Source organism: Hemitrygon akajei, chromosome 13 (genome assembly GCF_048418815.1).
Source record: "Hemitrygon akajei chromosome 13, sHemAka1.3, whole genome shotgun sequence".
NCBI classification, from domain to species: domain Eukaryota; kingdom Metazoa; phylum Chordata; class Chondrichthyes; order Myliobatiformes; family Dasyatidae; genus Hemitrygon; species Hemitrygon akajei.
The window spans coordinates 31,530,151-31,557,941 of NC_133136.1; the positions used below are offsets into that span (position 1 = coordinate 31,530,151).

The following is a 27,791-nucleotide window of genomic DNA, read 5'->3' on the forward strand; positions in this document are numbered from 1 at the left end:
AAAAGACTGAACATCCATGTCCAGAGATGATCAGAGATTAAGGGAGCTAGGGCTTTACTCTTTGGAGAGGAGGAGGATGAGAGGAGACATGATAGAGGTGTACAAGATATTAAGAGGAATAGACAGAGTGGACAGCCAGTGCCTCTTCCCCAGGGCACCACTGCTCAGTACAAGAGGATATGGCTTTAGAGTAAGGGGTGGGAAGTTCAAGGGGGATATGAGAGGAAGGTTTTTCACTCAGAGAGTGGTTGGTGCGTGGAATGCAATGCCTGAGTCAGTGGTGGAGGCAGATACACTAGTGAAATTTAAAAGACTACTAGACAGGTATATGGAGGAATTTAAGGTGGGGGGTTACATGGGAGGCAGGTTTGAGGGTCTGCACAACATTGTGGGCCGAAGGGCCTGTAATGTGCTGTACTGTTCTATGTCTATGTCCTCCATGATTTTATATACCCCCATAAAGTTACCCCTCAGCTTCCTTCATTCCAATGAAAACAGTCACCTACCTATCCATTCTCTCCTAATAACTCAAGCAATCCAGTTCCATCACACTTTGTAGATTTTTCCTGTACCCTCTGTAGCTTAGTCACAATCATCTTATAGTATGGCAGCCAGAACTCACAGTACTCCAGGTGAACGCTCACCAATGTCCTAGACAGTTGTAACATGACGTACCAATCTTGCACATTCTATTAAAGGCAAGCCTACTATATTAAAAAAGGCATTTGATAAGGTATCCAATGCAAGGCTTATTGAGAAAGTAAGGAGGCATGGGATCCAAGGGAACATTGCTTTGTGGATCCAGAACTGGCTTGCCCACAGGAGGCAAAGAGTGGTTGTAGACGGGTCATATTCTGCATGGAGGTCAGTGACTAGTGGTATGCCTCAGGGACTGATTCTGGGACCCTTACTCTTTGTGATTTTTATAAATGACCTGGATGAGGAAGTGGAGGGATGGGTTAGTAAGTTATCTGATGACACAAAGGTTGGGGTGTTGTGGATAGTGTGGAGGGCTGTCGGAGGTTACAGCAGGACATTGATAGGATGCAAAACTGGGCTGAGAAGTGGCAGATGGAGTTCAATGTGTGAAGTGGTTCATTTTGGTAGGTCAAATATGATGGCAGAATATAGTATTAATGGTAAGACTCTTGGCAGCGTGGAGGCCAGAGGAATCTTGGGGTCTGAGTCCATAGGACTCTCAAAGCAGATGCACAGCTTGACTCTGTGGTTAAGAAGGCATACACATTCATCAATCATGGAACTGAATTTAGGAGCCAAGAGATAATGTCGCCTCACCACAGGAAGGATGTGGAAACCATAGAAAGGGTGCAGAGGAGATTTACAATGATGTTGCCTGGATTGGGGAGCATGCCTTATGAAAACAGGTTGAGTGAACTCGGCCTTTTCTCCTTGGAGCGACGGAGGATGAGAGGTGGCTTGATAGAGGTGTATAAGATGATGAGAGGCATTGATCGTGTGGATAGTCAGAGGCTTTTTCCCAGGGCTGAAATGGCTGCCACAAGAGGGCACAGTTTTAAGGTGCTTGGGAGTAGGTACAGAGGAGATATCAGGGGTAAGTTTTTACGCAGAGAGTGGTGAGTGCGTGGAATGGGCTGCCGGTGGCAGTGGTGGAGTTGGATACGATAGGGTCTTTTAAGAGACTTTTGGATAGGTACATGGAGCTTAGAGGGCTAGTAATTTCTAAGATAGGGATATGTTCGGCACAACTTTGTGGGCAATAGGGCCTGTATTGTGTTGTAGGTTTTCTATGTTTCCATACTCCTTCTTCGTCACCTTGTTTGTCTGTATTGCCACTTTAGGGAACTATCTACTTGTACCTCTAAGTGCCTCTGTTCTATATCATTCCCAGGATCCTATCATATACCATGTAAGTTTAACTTCCTATAATTCAACACTTAGCCTTTATCTAGGTTGAATTGCATCTGTAATGCCTTTGCCTACTTTCCCATTTGATCGAGATCCAATGTAACCTTAGACAACCTTCTTTACTGTCCAGTATATCGAATCAGCTGGCTCACCTGGGGTCCTATGTGATTTCAACTTTCTGCCCGGTCTATTATGCAAGACCTTGTCAAAAGTCCAGCTGAAGTTCATGTAGACAATTTCTACTGTCCTGCTCTCATTAATCTTGTTTGTCATCTCTTTTGACTATTTCTAATCTGTCCCTGCCTTTTGATAGATCCTGTCAAACTCAGACTCTCTACCAGTAACTTACCCACCACTGTGGTTGGACTCACCAGCCTGTAGCTCCCTAGCGTGTCCTTGCAGCTCTTAAATAGAAGCATTGAGTAAAGCATTTCAAAATTTTAAAGTTATATTTTAAAAACTAACCTGTAATCAGGATGGATAGCAACCACATAATTTTAAAGAAATTAAGAAAAAGATGGCAAATGATTAATACATAATTATTAGTTCATGGCTAAAAGGTGAAGTGCCAGAGAATTGGAAGATAGCTAATCTAAACTCCATTTCAAGAAGGCTAAGAAAGATGATGGAACATATCCGGGAAACTATAGATCAGTGAGAGAACAAGGATTCTTGAAGAGAACTGAAGAACCGCTAATCACAAAAAGTATAATAATGAATAACCAGCAGGGACTTCTTACTCTACCAGCTTCACTGAAATTTTTCAAGCAATAACTGAGGGAATAGAAAATGACAATGGGAACAAGAGATAATGGATAAAGAGTCCTTAAATTGAGATCACTGGTTGTGGGAACTTCTCAATAGATGAACAAGAGAGTGTAGTTATCTCCTTTTCCCTTTTGTTCAAGAGCCTGATGGTTGAGGGGTAGTTACTGTTCTTGAACCTGGTGGGGCAAGTCCTGAGGCTCTTGTATCTTCTACCTGATGGCAGCAGCAGGAAAAGAGCATGGCCTGGTTGGTGAGGATCTCTGATGATGGATTCTGCTTTCTTACAACTGTGTTTCCTGTAGATATGGTCAATGTTTGGGAGGGCTTTACCCGTGATAGGTTGGACTGAATCCTTTACCTTTAGAAGGATTTTCATTCAAAGGCATTAGAATTTCAAAAGATTTTTGATAAGGTGTTCCATAAAAGTGAAACGAATTAGGTCAGAAAATAAAATAAAACAAGCAGCAGAATGGATTGCCAACTGATTTGAGGAGAGAAAGCTAGAAATGGGGAGAGAGGGAGTAAAGGAAAAACAACTCACAATGGAAGAAAGTGAGAAGTGGGTCAGTGCAGTGACACTGCTCTTCACAACTTATATTAATGATTTAGACTCTGGAATCTTAAACATCTAATTTTGCAAATGAAACCAAATAGGCTTTGAAAAGGATGAGGAAATTCAACATGGGAAGTATGCAATAAACTACAGAAGGATAATAATAAGTAAATAAATAGGGAGGTAATTTAAAAACCCTAACAAAAGAAAATCTGCAGATTCAGGAATCCAAGCAACACACACAAAATGCCGGAGGAACTCAGCGGGCCCAAAACATTGGCTGCACTTTTTTCCATAGATGCTGCCTGGCCTGCTGAGTTCTTCCAGCATTTTGTGTGTGTTGAACAGCCTGACTCTATTCCCTTGCAAAAATACAGCTAAGGGGTGATCTAATAGAGTCTTTCAAATTATGAAAGATTTTGAAAGAATTGCTGCACAATTTTTCTCTGCAGCTGCAGAGTCCTCACATGGCATCCATGTAAATTGAGAACAATGAAGGTCCCCATGCTGTATTAAGGAGCTGATCACTGAGTGGTTTGTTAATCACATTGTGGTGGAAGGAGAGCTGTTGCGTTAGGATACAGAAACATTTATGCAATGTTTTTCTGCCAACTGGATCTACTTGTCCCAGCCTTTGGACCAAGGAACATTAGAAACCTGAAATTGTGTGTGGCCAATCGAGCACCTGCCTCACTACTCTAGTAGGGTGGTTTAGACTGGCCTCTGGTTAGATTAGTTTGTGGTTTTTTGATTAGTTTGTACTTTCTCCCTATGATCAGACTGAATATTCAAACTACACAATCTCCCAATAACAGTTAATACATCTGACACCATCCGGGTCAAAGCTTTGCTTGGTCGGCACACCAATTATATCTAGTTCACCACAATGCCTATTCTCTGTCCACACATCAGAACTTCAGTAGTACCATCTACAGCAACATGTTAACAACAACTTTACTGTAAATCAGAGCTTCCCAATCTGGGGTCCACGGACCCCTCGCTTCATGGTAGTGGTCCATGGCATAAAAAAAGGTTGGGAACTCCTGGTCTAGATGGAATAAGGGAGCAATTGTATAGGAATCACAGCTTTAGTGACCCGGGTTCAATCCTGACCTCCGTTGGAATTTGCATGTTCCCCATAATTGTGTGCATTTTCCACAGAAACTTGGGTTTCCTATTAAATGCAGATCAGGAAGTTTATTGGCCATTGTAGTTTGCCTCTAGTGGAGGGTTTCCCAACCTGGGGTCCACAGACGCCTCGGTTAATGGCAGGGGTCCCTGGCATAAAGAAAGGTTGGGGATGCCTGCTTTAGTGTGTAGGCAATTGCTGAGGGCAGTTGATATGAATATAGGAAAAGTAAAATAGGATTATTGTAGGGTTGTAAATGGGTGGTTCATGGGTGTGGACTCAATGGGCCAAAGAGCCTATTTTCATGTTATATGACTCTATTCTATTTTATATGGATCACAAATGTTTCTGTTTCTGTACACATCACAACAACAGCTTGGTTTGTAAGTTAATTGGCATCAGTAAATTAGCTCTATGTGAATGTTGATGGTAGGAGAATCATAGGATAATTAATGAGCCAATGAGAACCAATAGGTCAGGAGGAAATAAGTGGGAAAATCAGATTGCTAGATTGTTCGGAGAAATCGCAAAGACTCAATGAACCATATAAAGTCCTTCAGTGTTGTGAGGAGAAGTAAGAAAAATTACAGGATCGAATTAGTTTTTTCCTGTTCATATGCTGGTGAGATGAATAGCAACTCACCATTAGACTCAACTTTTCAGTAAGTGTGCAGGCATGGGAATCAGTGATACAAGGCAATAATGAAAAGCACCTGGCATAGTGTATGACCAGTTGCTTAATCACTCTATGAATGCAATCAACTTAAGCGGCATTAAAATTTGAAACAAGACGCAAAAAGCTGCAGCATTATCACTGTACACAAAGGAGTGACCAAGCATCTTTGGATGGATGAATTAAGACACTGAAGCACCTTTGATCTGACAAATAATGCTTGAAGAGGTTGTCCCATGGTTATGATACCCACAATGACATTTATTAGAATACTGCTCAGTTTCAAAGAACTTAGACAGGTGATCATCCACTCTATGTAATTTCATCTCACTTATATCTTATTTCCTCTCTCCATTCCTATGCTTGGTGACCTTTCTATTTTTTTAAATTTATAATTGCTTATCACTTAGGATACCTGTGATGCTAAATGAAATGAAAGTGAAGAAACAGAGGAGAAGATTAACATGGATCAGGGGATAAAGCAGGGAGATGGTTGCATAAGGGTTTGGGAGCAGGAGAGTTCCAACACTCAGCAAGAAGTTACTATTGTTCACCACATCCAAAGAGATCTTAGCTTCAGAAAATAGTTCCCTAATTGGGTGGCAATGGAGTTGAGTTCCACTAAAGATTTATCTGTTTCTGCACTTCTTGGCTCTGTACTCCCTAGTAGTTTGTCCAGATTAATTGTTAACCCTCTTGTTAGACACACTTTGCGTATATGGGCTCAGTTTAGGAAATTTTATGGTTTCTATGGTTTTTCCTTTTCTAGCCCTATCTTACATAATCACCTTTTTTTTACCTACTACGTATGATTCAGCATTCCATGATTGATATAGGAAGGGCATTAGACATTTTGAAGATCTTTTTATTGATAATCGCTTCGCGTCCTTTCAACAGCTCCCTGCTAAGTTCAATCTGCCTAATGCTCATTTTTTTAGATATCTCCAAATTAGACACTTTATTAATCCTTTAATTCCTAACTTCCCTGAAATGCCTGAGAAAAATGTTATGGATTTCTTTCTTTCTATTAATCCACTGGGTAAAGGTTTAATATCATTTATTCGTGATAAATTAGCACTCTTACGACGTGCCCCTGCGGATAAAATTAGAATGGCTTGGGAGCATGATTTAAATATCTCCTTATCTGATAAGACTTGGGACTCGATTCTCAAATCGGTTAATTCAACCTCTCTTTGTGCTCGCCATTGCCTTTTACAGTTTAAGATTGTTCATAAAGCCCATATGTCTAAGTCTAAACTATCTCGATTTTACCCTAATATTAGTCCTCTTTGTTATAAGTGCAAAAGGGGCGAGGCCTCTCTTATTCATATGTACTGGTTCTGTCCTAGCTTGGAGAAATTTTGGAAAGATGTCTTCATAACTTTATCTTATATTCTGAATCACCACCTAGAACCTAACCCTTTAATTGCTCTGTTTGGTTTTTTGGGTGAGACAGATTTACGTTTGAGTCCGACTAAGTGTCGAATATTATCTTTTGCTTCTCTCCTGGCTAGACGTTTAATCCTCCTTAGATGGAGGGATGTTGCCCCGCCCACGCATGCTCAATGGCTTAATGATATTATGGCCTGCTTAGACCTTGAAAAAATTCATTATTCTGTTCTTAATTTGGATATAAAGTTCCATAAGGTCTGGGGACCTCTTATTGAGTACTTTCATAACCTTCCTCTTAACTAAGGTTTTTTTTTCGGTCCCTTGCTTTCAGCTCCTTTTTTTTTGGTAGTAGGCATTAATACCTTCTGTTTTTAAGTGTACTTACAGTTTTGGGGGTTTGAATGTCCTGATTTATATTCTCTATATTGTGTTGTGTTTGGTCTGGAGCTCTTTATTGTTGCGGGGCTTGGGGAGGATACTAATTTTACATGTCTTCAATTTGGGTGCTTTCTCAACTACCTTTTTTTTTTGTTTTGTTTAATTTTTTTATTAGTTTTTCAAAACATTTTACAAAATTAAAAACCCCAAATCCCAATGAGGAGCATTAATACAGAGCAAAGTTAAGCATACAATAACAATATGCTACACAGGAAGAGAATTTAACAAAAAAAGCACCTAAATTAAAGACAAGTGAGCTTAGTGTCCTCCCCAAACCCCACAACACAAGAAAAAAAACAATTCCAGACCAACCACACTACAATATAGAGAGTATAAGTCCGGACAGTCAAACTCCCAGACTGTAAATACACTTAGCAACAGAGGATAATAATGCCTACTACCAGAAAAAAAAAAGGAGCTGAAAGCAAGGGACTGAAAAGAAAAAAAAACCCTAGTCAAGAGGAAGGTTATGAAAGTACTCGATAAAAGGCCCCCAGATCTTATGGAACTTTAAATCCGAATTGAGAACTGAATAATGAATTTTTTCGAGGTCCAAGCAGGCCATAATGTCGTTAAGCCATTGCGCATGAGTGGGCGGGGCAACATCTCTCCATCTAAGGAGGATCAAGCGTCTAGCCAGGAGAGAGGCAAAGGATAGTATTCGGCATTTGGTCGGACCCAGACATAAATCTGTCTCGCCCCAAAAACCGAACAGAGCAATTAAGGGGTTAGGTTCTAGGTGCTGATTCAGAATACCCGATAGTGTAGTGAAGACATCTTTCCAGAATTTCTCCAAGCTAGGACAGAACCAGTACATATGGATGAGAGAGGCCACGCCCCTCTTGCATTTATCACAGAGCGGACTAATGCTAGGGTAGAATCGAGATAGTTTAGATTTAGACATATGGGCTCTATGAACAATCTTAAACTGTAAGAGACAATGGCGAGCACAAAGAGAGGTTGAGTTAACCGATTTGAGAACTGAGTCCCAGCTCTCTTCGGATAAGGAGATATTTAAATCCTGCTCCCAGGCCATTTTAATTTTATCCACAGGGGCCCGTCGTAAGGCTGCTAGTTTATCTTGGATAATTGAAATTAAACCTTTACCTAGTGGATTAATGGAGAGAAATAGGTCCATAGCATTTTTCGCAGGCATTTCAGGAAAGTTAGGAATTAAAGGAGCAGTAAAGTGTCAGATTTGGAGATATCTGAAAAAGTGAGCGTTAGGCAGGTTGAACTTAACAGAGAGCTGTTGAAAAGAAGCGAAGCGGTTATCAATGAAGAGATCTTCAAAATGTCTAATGCCCTTCCTGTACCAAACATGGAATGCTGAATCGAACGTGGTAGGTAAAAAAAGGTGATTATGTGCGACAGGGCTAGAAATGGAAAACCCCTGGAAACCATAGCATTTCCTGAACTGAGCCCATATACGCAAAGTGTGTCTAACCAGAGGATTAGCTATTGATCTGGGCAGACTGCTAGGGAGTGCAGAGCCAAGAAGTGCAGATATAGATAATTCTTTAGTGGAGCTCAACTCCATTGCCACCCAGTTAGGGCACTCAGGTTGACCGTGGAAGAAAGACCAGAAGGCAGCACAACGTATATTAGCTGCCCAGTAATATAAGCGAAAGTTAGGTAAAGCCATGCCACCCTCTTTTTTAGATTTTTGGAGGTGGATTTTATTAATTCTAGAGCGCTTATTCTGCCACAGATATGACAAAATAATAGAGTCTAAGGAATCAAAAAAAGATTTAGGAATAAAAAATTGGGATAGATTGAAATAAGTATAAGAATTTGGGGAGAACATACATTTTGACAACATTGATACAACCTACCAAGGACATAGATAGAGGTGACCATTGTACCAGACTCTGTTTTGTAGCATATGAGAGGTTGACAAAGTTTTCACGAAAGAGATCTTTAAACTTCCTTGTGACTGTAATTCCAAGATAAGTAAATTGATTATGGACTACTTTAAAAGGGAGATCTCGAAATATTAGTTCTTGTGCTTCTTTATTAATTGGGAAAAGTTCACTCTTATGTAAGTTGAGTTTATAGCCAGAGATCTGGCTAAACTGGTCAAGAAGTGAAAACATTAGAGGTAAGGATGTAGACGGACATGAGAGAAAGAGTAGTAAGTCATCAGCATAGAGAGAGACTTTATGTTCAACACCCCCACTCCAAATCCCGGTCAGTTCAGGACATTTTCGAAATGCTATCGCCAGAGGTTCTATAGCCAAATCAAAGAGAAAGGGACTTAAGGGGCATCCCTGACGGGTGCCACGTTTGAGATTGAATACTTGGGATTTCTGAAAGTTAGTTAGAACAGAAGCAGTAGGACACAGGTACAGCAATTGGATCCAAGAGATGAAACTTTGGCCGAGGTCAAATTTTTCTAAGACTGCAAAAAGGTAGTTCCACTCTATACGATCAAATGCTTTCTCCGCATCAAGGGAGATAACACATTCTGGAGTCCCAGTTGGAACTGAGTATAAAATATTAAATAGACGCCGAATGTTAAAAAAAGGGAGACGGTTTTTAATAAAGCCTGTTTGGTCATCAGAGATAATGGAGGGAATAACGGTTTCTAATCTATGAGCCAACACTTCAGCTAAGATCTTTACATCAACATTGAACAGAGAGATCGGCCTGTACGAGGAACACTCTGTTGGGTCTTTGCCCTTTTTTAAAAGAAGAATAATAGATGCCTCATTGAAAGAGGGTGGCAATTTGCCGTAGTTAAACGAATCAGATAATACTGAAAGTAACTGAGGAGAAAGAAGTGAGGAGAATGATTTATAAAATTCCACAGGGAACCCATCAGGTAACTATCTTTTTTTGTATTATATTATTATTGTATGTTTATTTTTGCACTGTATTAAGGTTCTTCATCTTGATTTGGGTTTTTTTAAATCTGTAGCAATGTAGAAAATGCATAAAAAACTAATAAAAAAAAGAAAATAGTTACCTATTACAGAACTAAATAATAAATATAAAAAGTTTTTTTAAAGTTTCATCGAGTTTAATCAAATTTAGTTACTTTGATCAGCTATATTTATCTGCATATGATCAGCTAAAATCCAAGTCTGAATTTATCCATTAATGAGAATACTGCTCAATTCTGAAGACTTTAGACTGGGGATCATCCACTCAATGTAAATCTCACTTATACCTTATTTCCTACAACCATGAGTTTTCTCTCTCCATTGCTAATCTTTGAGATCTCTCTTTTTTATTATTTATAATTGGTTATTTGGTATATAGTTTTGAAAAATTAAGTATTATTATAGGAGTGCTATATGAGCTCCCTTCTTCACCTTTAATGAAATTTTAAGTTGCATTCAGTAAGTGAATGAAAATAGTGCTTAAAAGTAACGCATTCTTTATGTGAGAAAATAGGATAACCAAGCCCTTTAAAGAGTGATGCTAATTTGCATTGGAACTGTTTCTTTTTGCAGCCCTATTATTTCCAGTGCCTTGGCTGCTGTCATGGGAAAATGGGATCTACCAGTTTTCACGCTGCCTTTTAACATAACTGTTGGTTTGTTCATGGCTGCCACAGGACACTACAATCAGCATTTCCCTCAGGTTCTTATTGAACCTGTACATACAACACAAAATATTACATGGCCTGATCTCAGTATACCTATGGTAAGCAACAATATGCTTTCTTTTAATTTTGTAAATTGGTGCAGAATATATTAATCTATTGTCAATATCATGAACATATAATGTTAATACATAAATTAATATACAATATCTGTTCAAATATTATTAACAAGAGCAAACATTTTCATTTAAATAACTGTTGAAAATTACTTGTTTCTTTATGCACGGTGTACAATTTTGTATATTTGTTGAAGGCCTTATGAAGTCACCTGATAATGGACAAGTAAATACAAATTCACAGTGATTTATAGAGAATTATAAGATGATATGGGCTGCTTGGCCCTCTGTCTGCACTGAACTTCAACTCCCTATTTACACTAATCCTGTTCTGTTACCCCCATACTCCCCCCCCCCACAAATTCTACCACTTACCCACACACTGTGGGGTAATTTACAGTACCTATTGACCTACCAACCAAAATATGCTTGGGATGTGGGCAGAACCCTATGCAGTCACAGGGAGAACTGCAGAGTCTGGAAGTAGATAAGTCACCTGGACCAGATGGACTACACCCTAGGTTCTGAAAAAGGTAGCTGAAGAGATTGTGGAGGGATTAATAAATATCTTTTGAGAATCTCTAGATTCTGGCATGTTTCTGGAGGACTGGAAAATTGTAAATGTCACTCATGCTTCAAGAAGGGAGGGAGGCAGAAGAAAGGAAATTATAGGCCACTTAGCCTAAACTCAGTGGCTGGAAAGATTTTGGAGTCCATTGTTAATGATTGTGAAGATGTTGGAGTCCATTGTTAATGGTAAGTTCTCAGGGGACTTGGAGGAACATGATAAAATAGGACAAAATCAGCATGGTTTCTTTAAGGGAAAATCTTGCTTGTCAAATCTGCTGGAATTCTTTGAGGAAATAAAAGCAGGATAAACAAAGGAGAATTGATGGACGTTGTGTATGTAGATTTTCAGAAGACATTTAACAAGGTGCCACACATGAGGCTGCTTAACAAGATAAGATCCCAGAAAAAATACAAACATGGTTAGAAAATTGTCTGATAGCAAGAAGCAATAAATGGGAATGAAGGGAGCCTTTTCTGGTTGGCTGTTGGTGACTGGTGGTGTTCCATAGGGGTCAGTGTTGGAACCATTTTTTTAATATATGTGAATGATTTCAATGATGGAATTGATATTGGTCTCTTTTTCTAAGAAATGATGTTGGAGTGGGTTCAGTGCAGATTCACGAGAATGATTGCAGGAATGAGAGGGTTATCATATGAGGAGCATTTGATGGCTCTGGGCCTGAACTCGATGGAATTTAGATGATGGGGGCGGGGGGGGGGGGGTGTTATCACTGAAACCTACTGCATGTTGTAAGGCCTAGATAGAGCGGATGTGGAGAAGATGTTTCCTTCTGTGGGGAGTCTAGGACCTAAAAGCATGGCCTCAGAATAGAGGGAAGTCCACTTAAAAGAGAGATGAGGTTGTAAATATGTGGAATTTAGGTCATTGAGTGTATTTAAGACGAATTGATAGGTTTTCGATTAGTCCGGGTGTGAAAGGTTACGAGGCGAAGGCATGAGAATGGAGATGAGAGGGAAAATGGATCAGCCATGATAAAATGGCAGAGCAGATTTGATCCCAAATGGCTAAATTCTGCTCCTAACTCTTATGACCTTATGGTCATTCAGCACCAAAGTCGGAATCAGACATGGATTCCTAACAGTAACTCGGTTAGCTATGCCACTGGATCACCAGGTGCTGCGGTGTAAACTGCCTTTTGCTCTCCTCAGCTGTCTGACCAGCTGAGTATCTCCCACATTCTGGTTTCCTTTGTGTTGATTAACTCAACCATTGTCACAGCCCTGGCAGGAAGTTATGCCAATTGGTGTTGTTTAGAAAACTGCTTTCCCTATATTTCCACGGTTTCTGGAAGGATCGCCAGGATCCTGAAGAAATACCGGATTAATACCACCCACAAACCCATAAGGAAGTCAGAGCTGATGCAGGTCAAAGATGACCTGTTACTCAGGTCAGCTGGTGTTTATAGGTTTCCCTGTGAATGCAGAGCAGCGTATAACAGCCAGATGGGACACACAGTGGAAACACATAAGGAACATAGGAGGTATATTCATTTGGGTTACCCAGAGAAATTGGTGATAGCAGAACATTGCATTCGCAATGGTCATAGGATTGACTTTGATAGCACAAAACTGCTGTGCTGCACCAATGGCTTATGGGACCGCCTGGTAAAGGAAACAATTGAAACAAAACTAGAGGAAAAGAACAAAGACGAAGGTCTCACTCTAAGTAAGAACAGGAATTCAATTGTAAACAAGGTGGGAGAATGGAAACCTGATTGCATGAGGACTAACCAATCAGGGGTATAAATACCACCGGATTAGATACACCCAAGCATCATCCCTGAAGAAAGTGGCAGAGTTTGGCATTGAAACTTCAGTTATCATTGATACCTGTACCTGGCTTGAAGCCCAAATAGAGTTTTTTCATCATATATTTCTAGAAAGCACTAAATCCTTTGATTTATAAACAAAAGTATGCTTAATGTTGGAAAACTTCTATAGATATGCAGTGGTGATTATATTGACTGGCTGCATCACAAGCTGGTATGGAAATACCAGTGCCCTTGAACAGAAAATCTTACAACAAGTAGCGGATATGGCTCAGTCCATCATGGGTAAAGCCCTCCATAGCACTGAGCTCATCTATACAAAGACTTGTCGCAGGAAAGCAGCAACCCCCACTACCCAGGGCATACCCACTTATCAGGGACCCCCACTACCCAGGGCATGCTCTCTTCTCACTTCTGCCATCAGTAAGAAGGTACAGGAGACTGAAGTCTCACACCACCAGGTTCAGGAACAGTTATTACCTCTCAACCATCAGCCTATTGAACCAAAGGCGATAACTTCACTCAACTTCATTTGCCCCATCATTGAAATGTTCCCACAACCTACAAACTCACTTTCAAGGACTCTTCATCTCCTGTTCTTGATATTTATTGCTTATTTATTATTTTTATTTGCTGTATTCTATCTGCACAGCTTGTTGTCTTTTGCACACCGTTTGAATGCTCACATTGGTGTGGTCATTCGTTGATTCTATTATGTTGATCATTCTGTGATGGATTTATAGAGTATGCCCACAAGCCAATGTATCTCAGGGTTGTTAATGGTGACATATATGTACTTTAATAATAAATTTACTTTGAACTTTGAAAATGTGAGTGAAAGGAGGTTGATGCTCAGGAAGGCCAGTTTTTTAAGCTATTAATCAGTGTAGTCTCTCCTGCAAGGAATGTAGTTTTAGACATCCAATTAATCCTTATTCCAGTAGCAAGCAGTTGTTTTGAGAGCTCCTGGGCAAGCTGTTCGTTGCAGGTATTTAGTTGTCAGGGCAAGTGTTCAACCTATTGGAACTGAAAACTACATTGAGATTCCAGAATAACATAGGACCCCAACAGCATGGACTAACAAAATATCTACTAACTCTTGAACCTAGTCTGGATGTGGACTTGTACCGTGGAATCTCCAGGACCCTGTAGGCTATTTAAACCCATGTTTGAATTTAAAGTTGGTGCTTGTGCTTTTGGAGATGTATTCAATGATGAGGCAACTATGGACCACAGGAGAAAGGGAAAGAAGATGGGCAAATGAGGATAAGAGAAGTAGTAAGAGGGGAGTCAGAATGGGGAATGGTAAACGAGAGCGAGCGAGGGTGAGAAATCACCAGAGGTTAGAGAAATTGATTGTTAGTCTGGTTTCAATGGCTGGTAATAGCTCATCTTACCCAAGAGATTCCTGGCACTTCACTAACTTCCCTATTACCTTCTGAAATGCTAAACTGAGCCAAACCACATTGATGGACCAGATATTGGCAGAAGTTTTTTGGAGCATGAGGAGAAATATAGCATTGATGTTACCATATCATTAATACAGAGTGACAATACTGAGTCAACCATAATATAGAATTAGTAGAACCATACACATTAAATTCTGAAAATACACTGAAATCAGAAATTTACAAAAGGAACATATTTGTTTAAATATCTGGGTGGGCCTGCTCAGGAACCTTATAAAGATTTCCACCCTAACCCATTCTTTCTTGTTTGTTGCTTCTTCCTGTCCCCATTTTGTGATCTGTAAATTTGAAAATATTCTTTTTAACAACATTACCTCATCACTATAAAATTCACTGTGTCATTGGCCTGAGAGGTTACATACTCAGAATCAGGTTTATTATTACCAACGTATGCTGTAAAATCTGTGGTTTAGCAGCAGCGGTACAGTGTAAGACATAAAAATTAGTATAAAGTACAAAGTAAATAAATAGTGCAGAAGATGAATAATTAGGTAGTGCTCATGGATTCATGGACTGATCAGAAATGTGATGGTGGAGGGAAAATGTTGGGTTTGGGTTCTCAGCCTCCTATACTTCCTCCCGGATGGTAGTAACTTGGAAGGACATGCCCTGGATTGTGTTGCTCTTCAATGATGAATGCTGCTTTCTTGAGGTACCACATCTTGAAGATGCTTATCTGTCTGACCTAGAAAGACAGAATGATTTGATATATTACCTGTTAATAGTTCATACAGTATTTGCTCCTGTGCACAAATAATTGCAGCTAATTTGGCAATATTCATTAGTCCAGATCTCGAAAACGTGAGTTCATTTTCAGTGATGCACTCTAAGCTATACTATAGAATTAGAAAGCTTAGTTTATTTTATGAACTTCTTTCTGAATTGTTCTAAAAATAATTCTTCTAATGGAAAATAAGCAATTGCATAGCATTTAAAAATCTCTACATGAAAGATAAGTTAAAGATTAAACATTACAAATATAAGAGCATAAGAAATAGAGTAGGACAGGTCGTTCAAGACTTCACACATTCTCTGTTATTCTATAAAGTCATTGCTAGTCTTTTACCACAGTAGTACTTAACTAAGTTAAACCAGTATCCCTTGACTCTTTCGCAATCTTAAAGTCTAACGATGTCCTTTTTGAATATATACAGGCACAGCCTATTGGGTAGTGAATATCTAAATGCTCTGGTAAACAAGTTTCTTCATATCTCATTTATGAATGGTTGTCCCCTTTGAAACTGTGGTACTGTACCTTTTTCTGTACACCCCAGCCAGAAGAAACATTATTCCAGCATCTATCCTGTAAAGCTCTATAAAAAAAAATGTGTGTATATATACATATATATATATATATATTTCAACAAGAGAATGTAGACAGCTTAATATTTCCTCCCTAGACCAGCCTCTCCCACCTCAGGAATATATCTAATGATCTTTCATTACTGACCCTCTCTATTCTTCCTTAAGATAGGAGACCAGATCTAAACACAATATTCAAGGTATGGCCTCACCAAGACCCTATATACTTCTAGTAAGACCCTTTTACTCTTGCATGACTCAATTTTTCTTGCCATAATACATAACATACCATTTCCATTGCTAGTTGTTGCTGTACTTGCACATTAATTTTCAGTAACTTACATACAAGGATTTCTATGGCCCTCTGAACACCAATACTACTGGACTGATGATCATGAAAATCACCATGAAATTTCCCTATCTCGTTCCATTTTTAAAAAAATCACCTATATGTGTTATTTCAATTCATAATTCATGTCAGAATAACTGGTGCCAAGATTAAGGAAGGCATTTTTGTTGGTCCACAAATCTAACAGGTCATCATTGACAGGCAATTTGAAGAACTACTAGTGGGACCAATGAAAATTGCATGGAAAACAATCAAGGATGTTGTTGAACATTTTCTTGGCAACTACAGAGCACCAAATTACGTGCAGCTGGTTGACAACATGCTTCAAGTATACAAAACCATGAAGCACAACTTGTCACTAAAGATTAATTTTCTCTGCATTTCCAAATAGACTTCTTCCCCATTATTCTTGGCGCTGTCACCAGGACATTGCAGTCACAGAGAAACGGTATCAGGACAACTAGAATCCGTCAATACTGGCTGATTATTATCGTACACTTAAGCAGAAAGTGTCAGACACTGAGCACAAATGAAAATCATCAACAAAACATTTTAGCTTAGTTGAACTATTGCAAAGCATCAGCACCATTATGCAACTAAACACATTCTATTCAATAAAAGTTAACTGTTGTTTCTCTAAATTCCTACACGATACAAGTAGTCTGAAATCATATTTGTGTTCAGCTTCAGATGGTCTACCATAAACAAAAAATAAAATTCTGAGGAAGCAACACTTTGGAAAGCATTTGTTGTCCATTGTCCTTTGCAATTTCTCTGAGTTATTCGCTATGCTTCCTCTGATCATTGTCAGTTCTGCTCCTATTATCTTTTTCAATTGACAGTTCAGTGAAAGAATTTTCACATTCCAAGGAAATCATATAATGTGCCCTTTCTTTTTTTTATTCAGCTCTTGAGATCTGTCCCAGTGGGAGTTGGACAGGTGTATGGCTGTGACAATCCCTGGACTGGTGGAATTTTCATTGTTGCATTACTTATCTCATCTCCAATCACCTGCCTGCATGCTGTACTTGGATCATGTATAGGGGTATTGGCAGGTGTGTCTGCATACATCACCGCTTTAAAGGCGTCTTTAAGGGCTCTGCGTAAAATGTTGCTTATTTCTTTTTTTTTCTTGGGTAAGTTCAGGATTTATTGGCTGCTCCCAGAGCTAGGTTGCTCAGACACTTCAGAGGGAAGTTAGACGTAAACTAGGTTACTATTGCACTTGAACCACAGATAAGCATGACAACAAAAACAGAGTGCTGAAAAATCTTAGCATGTCAGGCAGCGCTTACGGAGGGGAATAAGCAGTCAATGTTTCGAGCCAAGAAAACTTCATGTTTCCTTTCCTAAGGGAACTAAAGAATTATGCAAATTGTAGCTTCATAATCACTTTTACTGATAGCAGTTTTTTTATGTTGAGATGTTTTTCACAAATTATCAAGGTGGAATTTGAACATTTTCCACATTTTAATACATAAACTTAGAGATGAGCTCAGTGTTAATGAACTTCCAACGTGCTGATTTCAATATACAAATATGTTTATTTGTATGTTTCAAAATTCCTAGACAATATAAAATGTAATTGAACTTATGAATATTGAAATTTGGACAATTATTGCCCTGTAAAACTATGTGTAAAATACTTAAGTAAGCATCATAGTTTAGATAAATATGCCCTAGCACTCAGTTACTCCCAAGGTTCATTAAATATATCACAGAGTTAACAAGCAAGATGACTTTACAGTAGTGCTATTTAAATTTTGTAGTTATTGTATAAAAGTTTAGTCATTTTAGGTTTCCAACAAACTTTTGGGCATTGATAGAAAATTTGTATTCATCTATTTGTTTCACTTGTTAGTTACTTAGAACTGAATATTGAGATCATTTAGCTTTAAGTGATCAAATCATGAATTGTCAGACCATATGGGCCGAAGGGCCTGTATTGTGCTGTAGGTTCTCTATGTTTCTATGTTTTCCTGAAGGCAATTAGAAACATCTAGTAATCAATAAAAGGCTAAATATTTTTCTGTTTAATTTTTTTACAGGATTATCTTTGGCTTCACCATTTCAGAAAATCTATAATGGATTATGGGGTTACAACTCTGTCCTTGCCTGCATTGCAGTGGGTGGAATGTTCTATGCTTTGACATGGCAGACTCATTTCTTGGCAATAACATGCTGTAAGTTGAAAAGAGCATCAGAGATAATCCTTGCAGAAAACCTGTTTGTCTTTCCAGTTTTTGATAAACATATTTACCATTACCACGATTCATTCTCCTCAATAGTCTACTATTGTAGCATAGTTCTGATACCATTCCTTTGCTTGCTATTAGTCTGGATATTGTATCTCTTTAAACCAGTGTTCTCCCATACAGTCAACATTGATGCATCATCCTCTGATCCCCACACATAGTCCTGATATACAGTTTACTCATCTTCCACATGTACTGTACATTGATAGAGAGTGCTATTTGAAACAGTGTGGTAGAGCACGAAACAATGAATAAGGACAAAGCCAGTAGAATTACTGCCCGACAACTCCATCGACGTGGGTTCACATGAAACAGAGAAAGAGCTGACTGACTTTGGCAAGGATATATAAGCTGAGTGCGGATGAAAGAAAATGCTGGAATCTGAAGGTCACACAGCATCTGTGGAAAGACAAACAGTTTATGCTTCAGGTCTGAAATGTTAATTGTTTCTTTTTTCAGCAGAGTGTTTCTGTATTTACTAATTTTATTTTAGACTTACAGAATCTGATGGGGGGTGGTTTCGCTTTTCAGAGAGAGCTGATTGAGAGCAACACGGCATACTGAGTGAGAATGACGTGGGTATAAACAGTAAGAAATAGAGAAAGAGAAAGCTAAAGAAGCATAGCTGGGAAATGTTAAGACTGAATGTGTTAGAAACTGCCGGCAGTTCCACATTGAACTGTCAGAATTTACCCCATCATTATAAGGAAGTTCAAGTTTCTGAGAAGAGCACCAAAGATCAGAACTCGCTGGACGTTGCCTCCTGCCATCTACCCAGTTGTGTTCTGACAATGGACAGCCAAGCAGGAACTGGCTGGAATTCCCCATCATTTAAGCTGGTCAATATGCCTGCTCAACCAGAGCCAGGTTAAACTGGAATGGCAACACTGAGCTCATAAAGAGGAGCAGCTTTTAGGGAGAAAGGTTAGTATATGATCATTTACAGGATTTTTCGTAATTAATTGCTGTAATGGAGAAGGAGAGAGATAACATTCAAGATTCAAAATTCAAGATTGTTTCACGTCATTTCTCGTACACAACGAAATAATTGTTACTCCAGCTCCAGTGCAGCATAAAAGAAAAAAACACTAAAGGAAAAGAATACAATAAGAATAAAACACACACAATAAATACAAATGAATAAAATAGTTGTTTGTATGTCCATGCAGTGACAGTAGGCTGTATTTAAAGTGACTGACAGGAAGTAATAAAATATGCTGGAGTTAGTGGGTAGAGGTGTTAATCAGCCATACTACTTGGGGAAAATAACTGTTTTGAGTCTGGTGGTCCTGGGGTGGATGCTACAAAGCCTCCTCCCTGATGGGAGTGGGACAAACAGTCCATGAGCAGGATGTGTGGAATCCCTCATGGTATTACTGGCTCTTTTATGGCACCTTTCTGTTTATATGTCCTTCATAGTGGGTAGGCTGGTGCCAGTGATGCAGTGGACAGTTTTAACTACCCGTTGTATCACATTGGATAACACTGTGAATATTTAGAAGAAAAGCACAAGCACAGCATGGAACATAAATCCATGCAAAAGAAATAAAGGTTGCAGGCTTATGTGGGAATTGAATGAGAGTCATGGAGATACAACAAAAGAGGAAAGTAATGTTAATTTAAGAAGAACATGGAGTATTCAGAACCAAGAGACAGAAGTCACAGAAACTGGATGAGAATGGCAGAGATGAAAACTAAAGAAAAGCTTTGCTGAGAAGAACTGAACAAGGGGAGCTGGAATATAGTGAGTCAAGCGAATGGCTCTAAGACTGTAAGAAAAAACTCAACGTGACGTTTATTGGTGGGTAAGGATTGCCTTCTTTTTTGATTGTGGTTTAAACAAAAGAAAAGTTAAAAATAACTCCTAGTTAATTAATTAAATTCCAGACGAGAAGATAGAATACTGAACATTGAACATTATAGCACAATACAGGCCCCTTGGCTCATGGGGCTCTGTTGACCTTTCAGCCTACTGTATGATTAATATAACTCTTCCCCTCCACAGGGCTCTGTCTTTCTATCATCCGTGTCCCTATCTAAGAACCTCTTAAATACATATCCCTTATGTATTTAAGCTAAGACTAGAGAAACTGATTTAGCAATGATTAGTAAGACCATAAGATATAGCAGCAGAATTAGATCATTTGGCCCATCAAATCTGCTCTGCCATTTCATCAAAACTGATCCATTCTTCCTTTCAGCCCTAATCTCCTGCCTTCTCCCTCCTCACACAACTTCATGCCCTGACAGGTCAAGATTCTATCAACCTCTGTCTCAAATACACACAAGGACTTGGCCTCCACAGTTGCCTGTGGTAATGAATTCCACAGATTCATCACTCTCTGGATAAAAAATTCCTCCTCAACTCCATTATAAACGGACATCACTCTATTCTGAGGCTGAGTCCTCTTGTCTTAGACTCTCCTACCACAGGAAACATCCTCTCCACATCCACTCTATCAAGGCCTTTCACCATTTGATGTGTTTGTTAGGCCTTTCACCATTTGTTAGGACACCCGTCGTTCTTCTGAATTCAAGTGGATACAGGTCCAGACCCATCAAATGCTTTTCATATATTAAGCCATTCAATCCTGAATAATTTTCCTAAACCTTTGAACCCTCTTCCATTTCAGCACATCCTTCCTAAGATAAGGGGCTCAAAACAAGTCACAGTAGTCCAACTGAGGCCTCCCCAGTGCTTCATAAAGTCTCAACATTGCATCCTTGCTTTTATATTCAACTCTTCTTGAAATGAATGCTATCATCACATTTGCCTTCCTCGTAATAGACTCAACCTGCAAATTAACCTTTAGGGATTCCTGCACAAGAACTCTTGAGTCCCTTGCCACCTCAGTTTTTTTGTATTTTTTCTCCACTTAGAAAATAGTCTACCCTTTCATTTCTTCTACCAAAGTGCATGACCATACACTTTCCAACACTATATTCCATCAGCCACTTCTTTGTGTATTCTAGTAATCTGTCTAGGACCTTCTATAGCCTCTCTCTTTCCTCATAACTACCTGTCCCTCCAATCTCTGGCTAAAGAATTCCTCATCTCCATTCTAAAAGAACACCTGTTCTTATTCTTATCATCTGCAAACTTTGCAGCAAAGCCATCAAAGTCATTGACATATAACATAAAAAGAATCGGTCCCAACACAGACCCCAGTGGAACACCACTATTCACCAGCAGCCAACCAGAAAGGGCTCCCTTTATTCCCCCTCTTTACCTCCTGCATATCAGCCACTGCTTTATCCATACTAGAATCTTTCCTGTAATACCATAGGCTCTCTTAACTTGCTAAGCGGTCTCATGTGTGGCACCTTGTCAGAGGCCTTCTGAAAATCCAAGTACACAACATCAACCAATTCGCCTTTGTCTATTCTGCTTGTTATTTCTTCAAAGATTTCCAACAGATTTGTCAGGCATGATTTTCCCTTGAGGAAACTATGTTGACTATGGACTATTTTATCATGTGCCTGCAAGTACCCCAAAACCATATACTTAACGATTGAATCCAACATCTTCCCTACCACTGGGGTCATACAAACTGGCTTACAATTTCCATTCTTCTGCATCTCTCCCTTCTTGAAGAGTGGAGAGACATTTACAATTTTCCAGTCTTCCAGAATAATTCCAGAATCTAGTGATTCTTCAAAGATCATTACTAATGCCTCCACAATCTCTTCAGCCACTTTTTTCAGAACCTTGGGGTGTACACCATCTGGTCCAGGTTATCTACCTTCAGACTGTTCAGTTTCCCAAGAACCTTCTCCCTGGTTAAGGTAACTTCACACACTTCATGACCTCTGACACCTAGTACTTCCACCACACAGCTAGTATCTTCCACAGTGAAAACAGATGCAAAATACTTAGTCAGTTCATCTGCCATTCTGTTGTTCCACATTACTAACTCTACAGCAACATTTTCCAGCAGTCCAATAACCACTCTCACTTTATGTGTCTGAGGCAACTTTTGGTATCCTCTTTACTATTATTGGCTAGCTTATTTTCATATTCCATCTTTACCTTCTTTATGACTTTTTTGTTGCTTTTGTTAGTTTTTAAGGGTTTCCCAATCCTCTAACTTCCCACTAATGTTTGCTCTATTATATGCCCTTTCTTTGGCTTTTATGTTGGCTTTGATTTCTCTTGTTAGCCATGGTTATGTCATTTTGCCTTTAGAATACTTCTTCTTCGTTGGAATATATATATATCGTGTGCCTTCTGAATTGCTGCTCTACCATCATCTCTGCCAATGTTATTTTCCAATCATTTCTGGCCAACTCCTCTCTCATGCCTCTGCAATTTCCTTTTCTCCACTGTAATACTGATACATCTGACTTTAGCTTCTCCTTCTCAAATTTCCGGGTGAATTCAATCATATTATGATCGCCTTCCCCTTAAGTTTCTTTTACCTTAAGCACTTCGATATATGCAGTTCACTGCACAACATCCAATCCACAATAGCTGATCCTCTACTGGGCTCAACCATAAACTGCTCTAAAAAGCTATCTCATAGGCATTCTAGAAATTCCCGCTCTTGGATCCAGTACCAACCTGATTTTCTCAATCTACCTGCATATTGTCATGCCCTTTTGGCATGCATTTTCTTTTTCCCATTGTAAATTTGTAAGCCACATCCTTACTACTGTTTGGGACTCTGTATATAACTCCATTAATGTCTTTTTACTCTTGCAGTTCCTTTGCTCTATCCACAATTATTCAACACCTTCCAACCAATTCTATGTCACCTCTTTCTAATGATTTTATTTTATTTTTTACCAACAGAGCAACACCACCCCCTCTATCTTCCTGTTTGTCCTTTCAATACAATGTATATCCTTGGATATTAAGCTCCCAGCCATAATCTTCTTTCAGCCATGATTCAGTGATGCCTACAACATCATACATGCCAATCTGTAACTCTGTGACAAGTTCATCTACCTTATTCCGTATACTACGCATATTCAAATATAACATCTTCAGTCCTGCATTCACCCTTTTCAATTTTGTCCACCTTTTACATTACAACTTGTCCTGTTGATTGAAATTTTGCCCTATCATCAGCCTCTCCTTGCTAAGAGTCTCATACACATTGCCTCTGTTTGTAAACCAACTACCTCATCTTCAGCACTATCGCTTCAGCTCCCATCCCACTGTCAAATTAGTTTAAATCCTCCAGATCAACCTTCCCGCAAGGATATTGGACCTCCTCGGGTTCAGGTGTAAACCATCTCTTTTGTACAAGTTGTACCTTCCCCAGAAGAGATCCCAATGATCCATAAATCTTATGAATGAACTATTAATGTAAGGAATAAAATTATTTGTATTGTACCCAGAAGTTTTAGGTAGTGATGTCAGGTGGTTTTGCAGCTTATAGGAACTTCCAAACACCATTAAGATCCAGGCTGCCACATTTACAGTTCCTATATCAGGTAAAATAAAGACTTTTATGTGTTGAGTAGGAATCCAAGGAGCAGACATCGTGATCGATCTGGGAGAGGATTAGTTATCTCATGCAATTTATCCCATATGCAATTTTTACTCTTCTTGGGGTTAAATTGCCAGTTAGAGAATAGGCCTTTGACTTTGGGTATCTGTAGAATATCTTCCTTTCCCCTGAGTTGTGTGGAGTTTTCAATCCAAGGATGTTTTGCACTTCCAATGAACTAGTTCCTTGATCTCCTGGTCATTGTCATCAAATCAGCAGTAATGTTTTTTGGTAAAGCAGCAAAGAGTTTCTTCACAGTTACTAATCATGATGGACTTCAGGGAACCTCGTGAGCACCCAGTGACTCTCTGTTGATTGGAGGTTGTCAGGATGTCTGAGGAAAGATATCCCTGAGAGGTCTTTGACACTTTTAATCATGACGTTATTGTGGCAACGCTTCAGTTGCTGGATTATTTTGGGGGCCAGGCTGATAGAGATAAAAGAGAAGGTTAGGTGGAGGTCAGTATAACAGTACCTCTGAATGCTTGGAGAATGTGAAGATCCTTAAACTTTCTCACTGAGATAAGCCCTCATCTAACAGATTACCAGTGCCTGAATTAGGCTGTCAACATGAGGTTTTCTGCTTATCTCTCTGGAAAAAGTACGCTGTAAGTTATGACAAGATCATACACAAGAGGAAAAGACCTCTATTCAAAGTAGAAGAGCAAGAAAAAAACAAATGCAAGTAAGATGGACAAAAATCTAACATAAAAATGTAACTGATGATTTGTTTTAATACCGAGAGGAAACCAATCTCTTGAAAGTTTTGGCCAATATTCTATAGAGAATGTAAATACAGTATATTGGCCATTTTCCAAAATTCCTTACAGTTTAAAATGCCCCCATCAAATTGTTTTGCAAATATAGCAAGGCCAGTCAAAAGCCTTGACCTCATCAATGGTATGATTGTGGCAAATCATTGTCAAATTTAGCTGAATGTAGACATTCTTGCATATACAGTATGCACACTCTGAAGATAAGTTCCATGTTATCTAAAACTTGTTCACTGAGGTGCACAAGTAAATAGATCTTACACTGAACATTTACAAAATAAACTTACCTTACCAATTGGTCGTCTGCTGCACAACACCATTCCCAACAATAACTGTATATACTGTTTATTATTGTCGCATATACTAAGACATGAACTGGGTGGCAGGGTGGAGCCATGTCTCTACTCAATGGGATGTAAGGCATTCTTCCTCCCCACTGGCTTGCAGGTCACTCTTGGGTAAGGTGTAGTACCTGCATAGCCCCTGATTAGGGTCACATGAAGCTATGGGAGCAGGTGGCGGATGGTCGTATGAGCAGCTGGTGCATATCACAAGTACTGGTTACGCCACCACTGATGCCAGCCAGACAATCTCTCAAGAGCATTGATAACACTGGACAACAATGATTTTGCTTCCTGAATAGTTTTGGGTGTATCTTATGGATCTTGGGCTGCTGATCATGAAAATTACCTTGAAATTTCCCTATCACGCACCATTTTGTTGTCGTTTGCTGTCCCGATGATATGGCGAGAACAGAAGGATCATGTGACAGACTGCAACTTGTGTCTGACCAGTTTTTCTGCTCAAAACAAGAAATCTGTAGAATGCCTCAATCTCCCTTCAGCCATGTGACCTGTGCCACATGACGATCGTCCTCCAGTACTGAAGCCACCAGCGACATGGAGACTAGAGGAAGCAGAGGAAAATGCCATGACACACAAGCCAGGAATGGAAAATGACACTGATAATGATTTTGAACTCCTTATGTCTAGTGAGCCTCATCTGATAACCCAATCTGAGTTAAATGACCTGGACCGAAACTTGGGTTTGTCAAAGGCAAAAGCAGAACTACTGAGTTCAAGACCTGCTGTCAGCAGGCACAAAAATTTATGTGAAGGATTTCAATATCTGAGACATTTGTTTCCCAGGGTAACTAATGGCAAGATTAAGGAAAAAAAATTGTTTTACACAAATCAAACAGGTCATCAATGACAAGCAATTTCTAGTGGGGCCAAAGGAAATTGCATGGAAGGCATTCAAGGATGTTGTTGAAAATCTTCTTGGCAACTACAAAGCACCAAACTACATGCAGCTGGTTGACGATATGCTTCAAGCACACAAAACCATAAAGTGCAACCTGTCACTAAAGATTCATTTTCTGCATTCCCATTTAGATTCTTCCTTGGAAATCTTGGCAGTGCCATCAACAAGCATGGTGAAAGATTTCACCAGGACAATGCGGTCAAGGAGAAACAGTATCAGGGCAATTGGAATCCACCAATGCTGGCTGATGACTGTTGGACACTTAAGGGAGAAGCCTCAGACACTGTGCACAAATGAAAATTATCAACAAAATATTTTTAGCTTAGTTGAACTATTGCAAAGCATCTGCACCAATATGCAATTAAACGCATTACATTCAATAAAAGTTAACTTCTTGTTTCTCTACATTCCTACATAATACAAGCAGTTTCCAAATTTCTACGTGATACAAGTAGTCTGAAATTAAATATGTGTTCATCCTCAAGTGCGCAATCATAACCACAAAAAATTCCTGAGGAAGCAACCATTTCAAAAAAATTTGCTGTCCAGTGTAATGGTTGGGGTTACCCGTCTTGTAAAGACACAGCCCGGAAGAAGGCAATGGCAAACCACTTCTATAGGAAAATTTGCCAAGAGCAATCACAGTCAAAGAAAATCATCGCCCACGTCATACGACGTGACATAATGACAATGACTAAGACACAATGAAAAATTTCGTTTGCATGCCATCCAAACAGTTCATTCCATGTATCAGTACTAACAAAAGAAAAACCAATAACAGAATGCAGAGTAATGTGTTACAGTTACAGAGAAAGTGCTCTGCAGGCAAGCAATTAAAGTGCAAGGGTCATGACTAGGTTGACTGAGAGACTAAGACTTTGTCTTCATTGTACAAGAGGCCTCCACAAGACCCTAAAAATATGACTCGTCTTTCTACTATTAGGAACTATACTGAGGAAAAGTTTGATAATCATGAATACCATCCAAGCCAAGCTTTCTTCTCATTGCTGCCGTCAGGAAGGAGGTACAGGAGCCTCAAGTCCCATATCACCAGGTTCAGTGACCCCTCAACCATCAGGCTCGAACCAAAGGAGATAACTTCACTCATCCCAACACTGAAATGATTCCACAACCTATGGACTAAATTTTAAGGATTCCTCTGCTCATGTTCTCAATATCAATTGCTTGTTTATTAATTATCTTTAATATTTTTTTTCTTTTCTTTTTGTTTTAAAACAGTTGATTTCCTTTTGAACAACACACACAAAATGCTGGTGGAACGCAGCAAGCCAGGTAGCACCTATAGGAAGAAGCACTGTCGATGTTTCGGGCTGAGACCCTTCATCAGGACTAACTGAAAAGAAAGATAGTAAGAGATTTGAAAGTGGGAGGGGGAGGGGAAGATCCAAAATAATAGGAGAAGACAGGAGGGGAGGGATGAAGCTAAGAGCTGGAAAGTTGATTGGCAAAAGGGATACACAGCTGGAGAAGAGAGAGGATCATGGGACAGGAGGCCCCTCCAGTCTTCTTCTATCATTTTGGATCTCCCACTCCCCCTCCCACTTTCAAATCTCTTACTATCTCTTCTTTCAGTTAGTCCTGACGAAGGGTCTCGGCCTGAAACTTCGATTGTACTTCTTCCTATAGATGCTGCCTGGCCTGCTGCGTTCCACCAGCATTTTGTGTGTGTTGTTTGAATTTCCAGCATCTGCAGATTTCTTTGTGGTTGCCTTTTGAACACAGGTTATTTGTCTCTGTAAACTTTTTCATTGATCCATTATGTTTCTATGTTTTTACTGTGAATGTTCACAAGAAAATGAATCTCAGGTAAGTTTCTGGTGACATATATGTACTTTGATGATAGATTTACTTTGAACTTTGAAATCCACACACGAGTGCCCACCTGAGAAAAGAATTGTTCACAGATCAAATGCAGCACTATGCTCATATTTGGCTGGGAATAGTGATCATCACCTTGCTTCTTTGACAGTTGCTGATGAGGTATTATCATTATTTTCT

General features: G+C 39.3%; 1 protein-coding gene across 7 annotated transcripts in view; it reads left to right on the top strand.

Moving 5' to 3' along the window:
* The window catches only part of LOC140737735 (urea transporter 2-like), a 139,504-nt gene that overhangs the window by 103,370 nt on the left and 8,343 nt on the right, over positions 1 to 27,791 (top strand). For all 7 annotated transcript variants that reach the window (XM_073064322.1, XM_073064324.1, XM_073064323.1 and 4 more), the window contains 3 exons: positions 10,299 to 10,491; positions 16,894 to 17,041; positions 18,035 to 18,169. In XM_073064322.1, the coding sequence (XP_072920423.1) occupies positions 10,299 to 10,491; positions 16,894 to 17,041; positions 18,035 to 18,169 (476 nt within the window). The remainder of the gene's footprint in view (positions 1 to 10,298; positions 10,492 to 16,893; positions 17,042 to 18,034; positions 18,170 to 27,791) is intronic.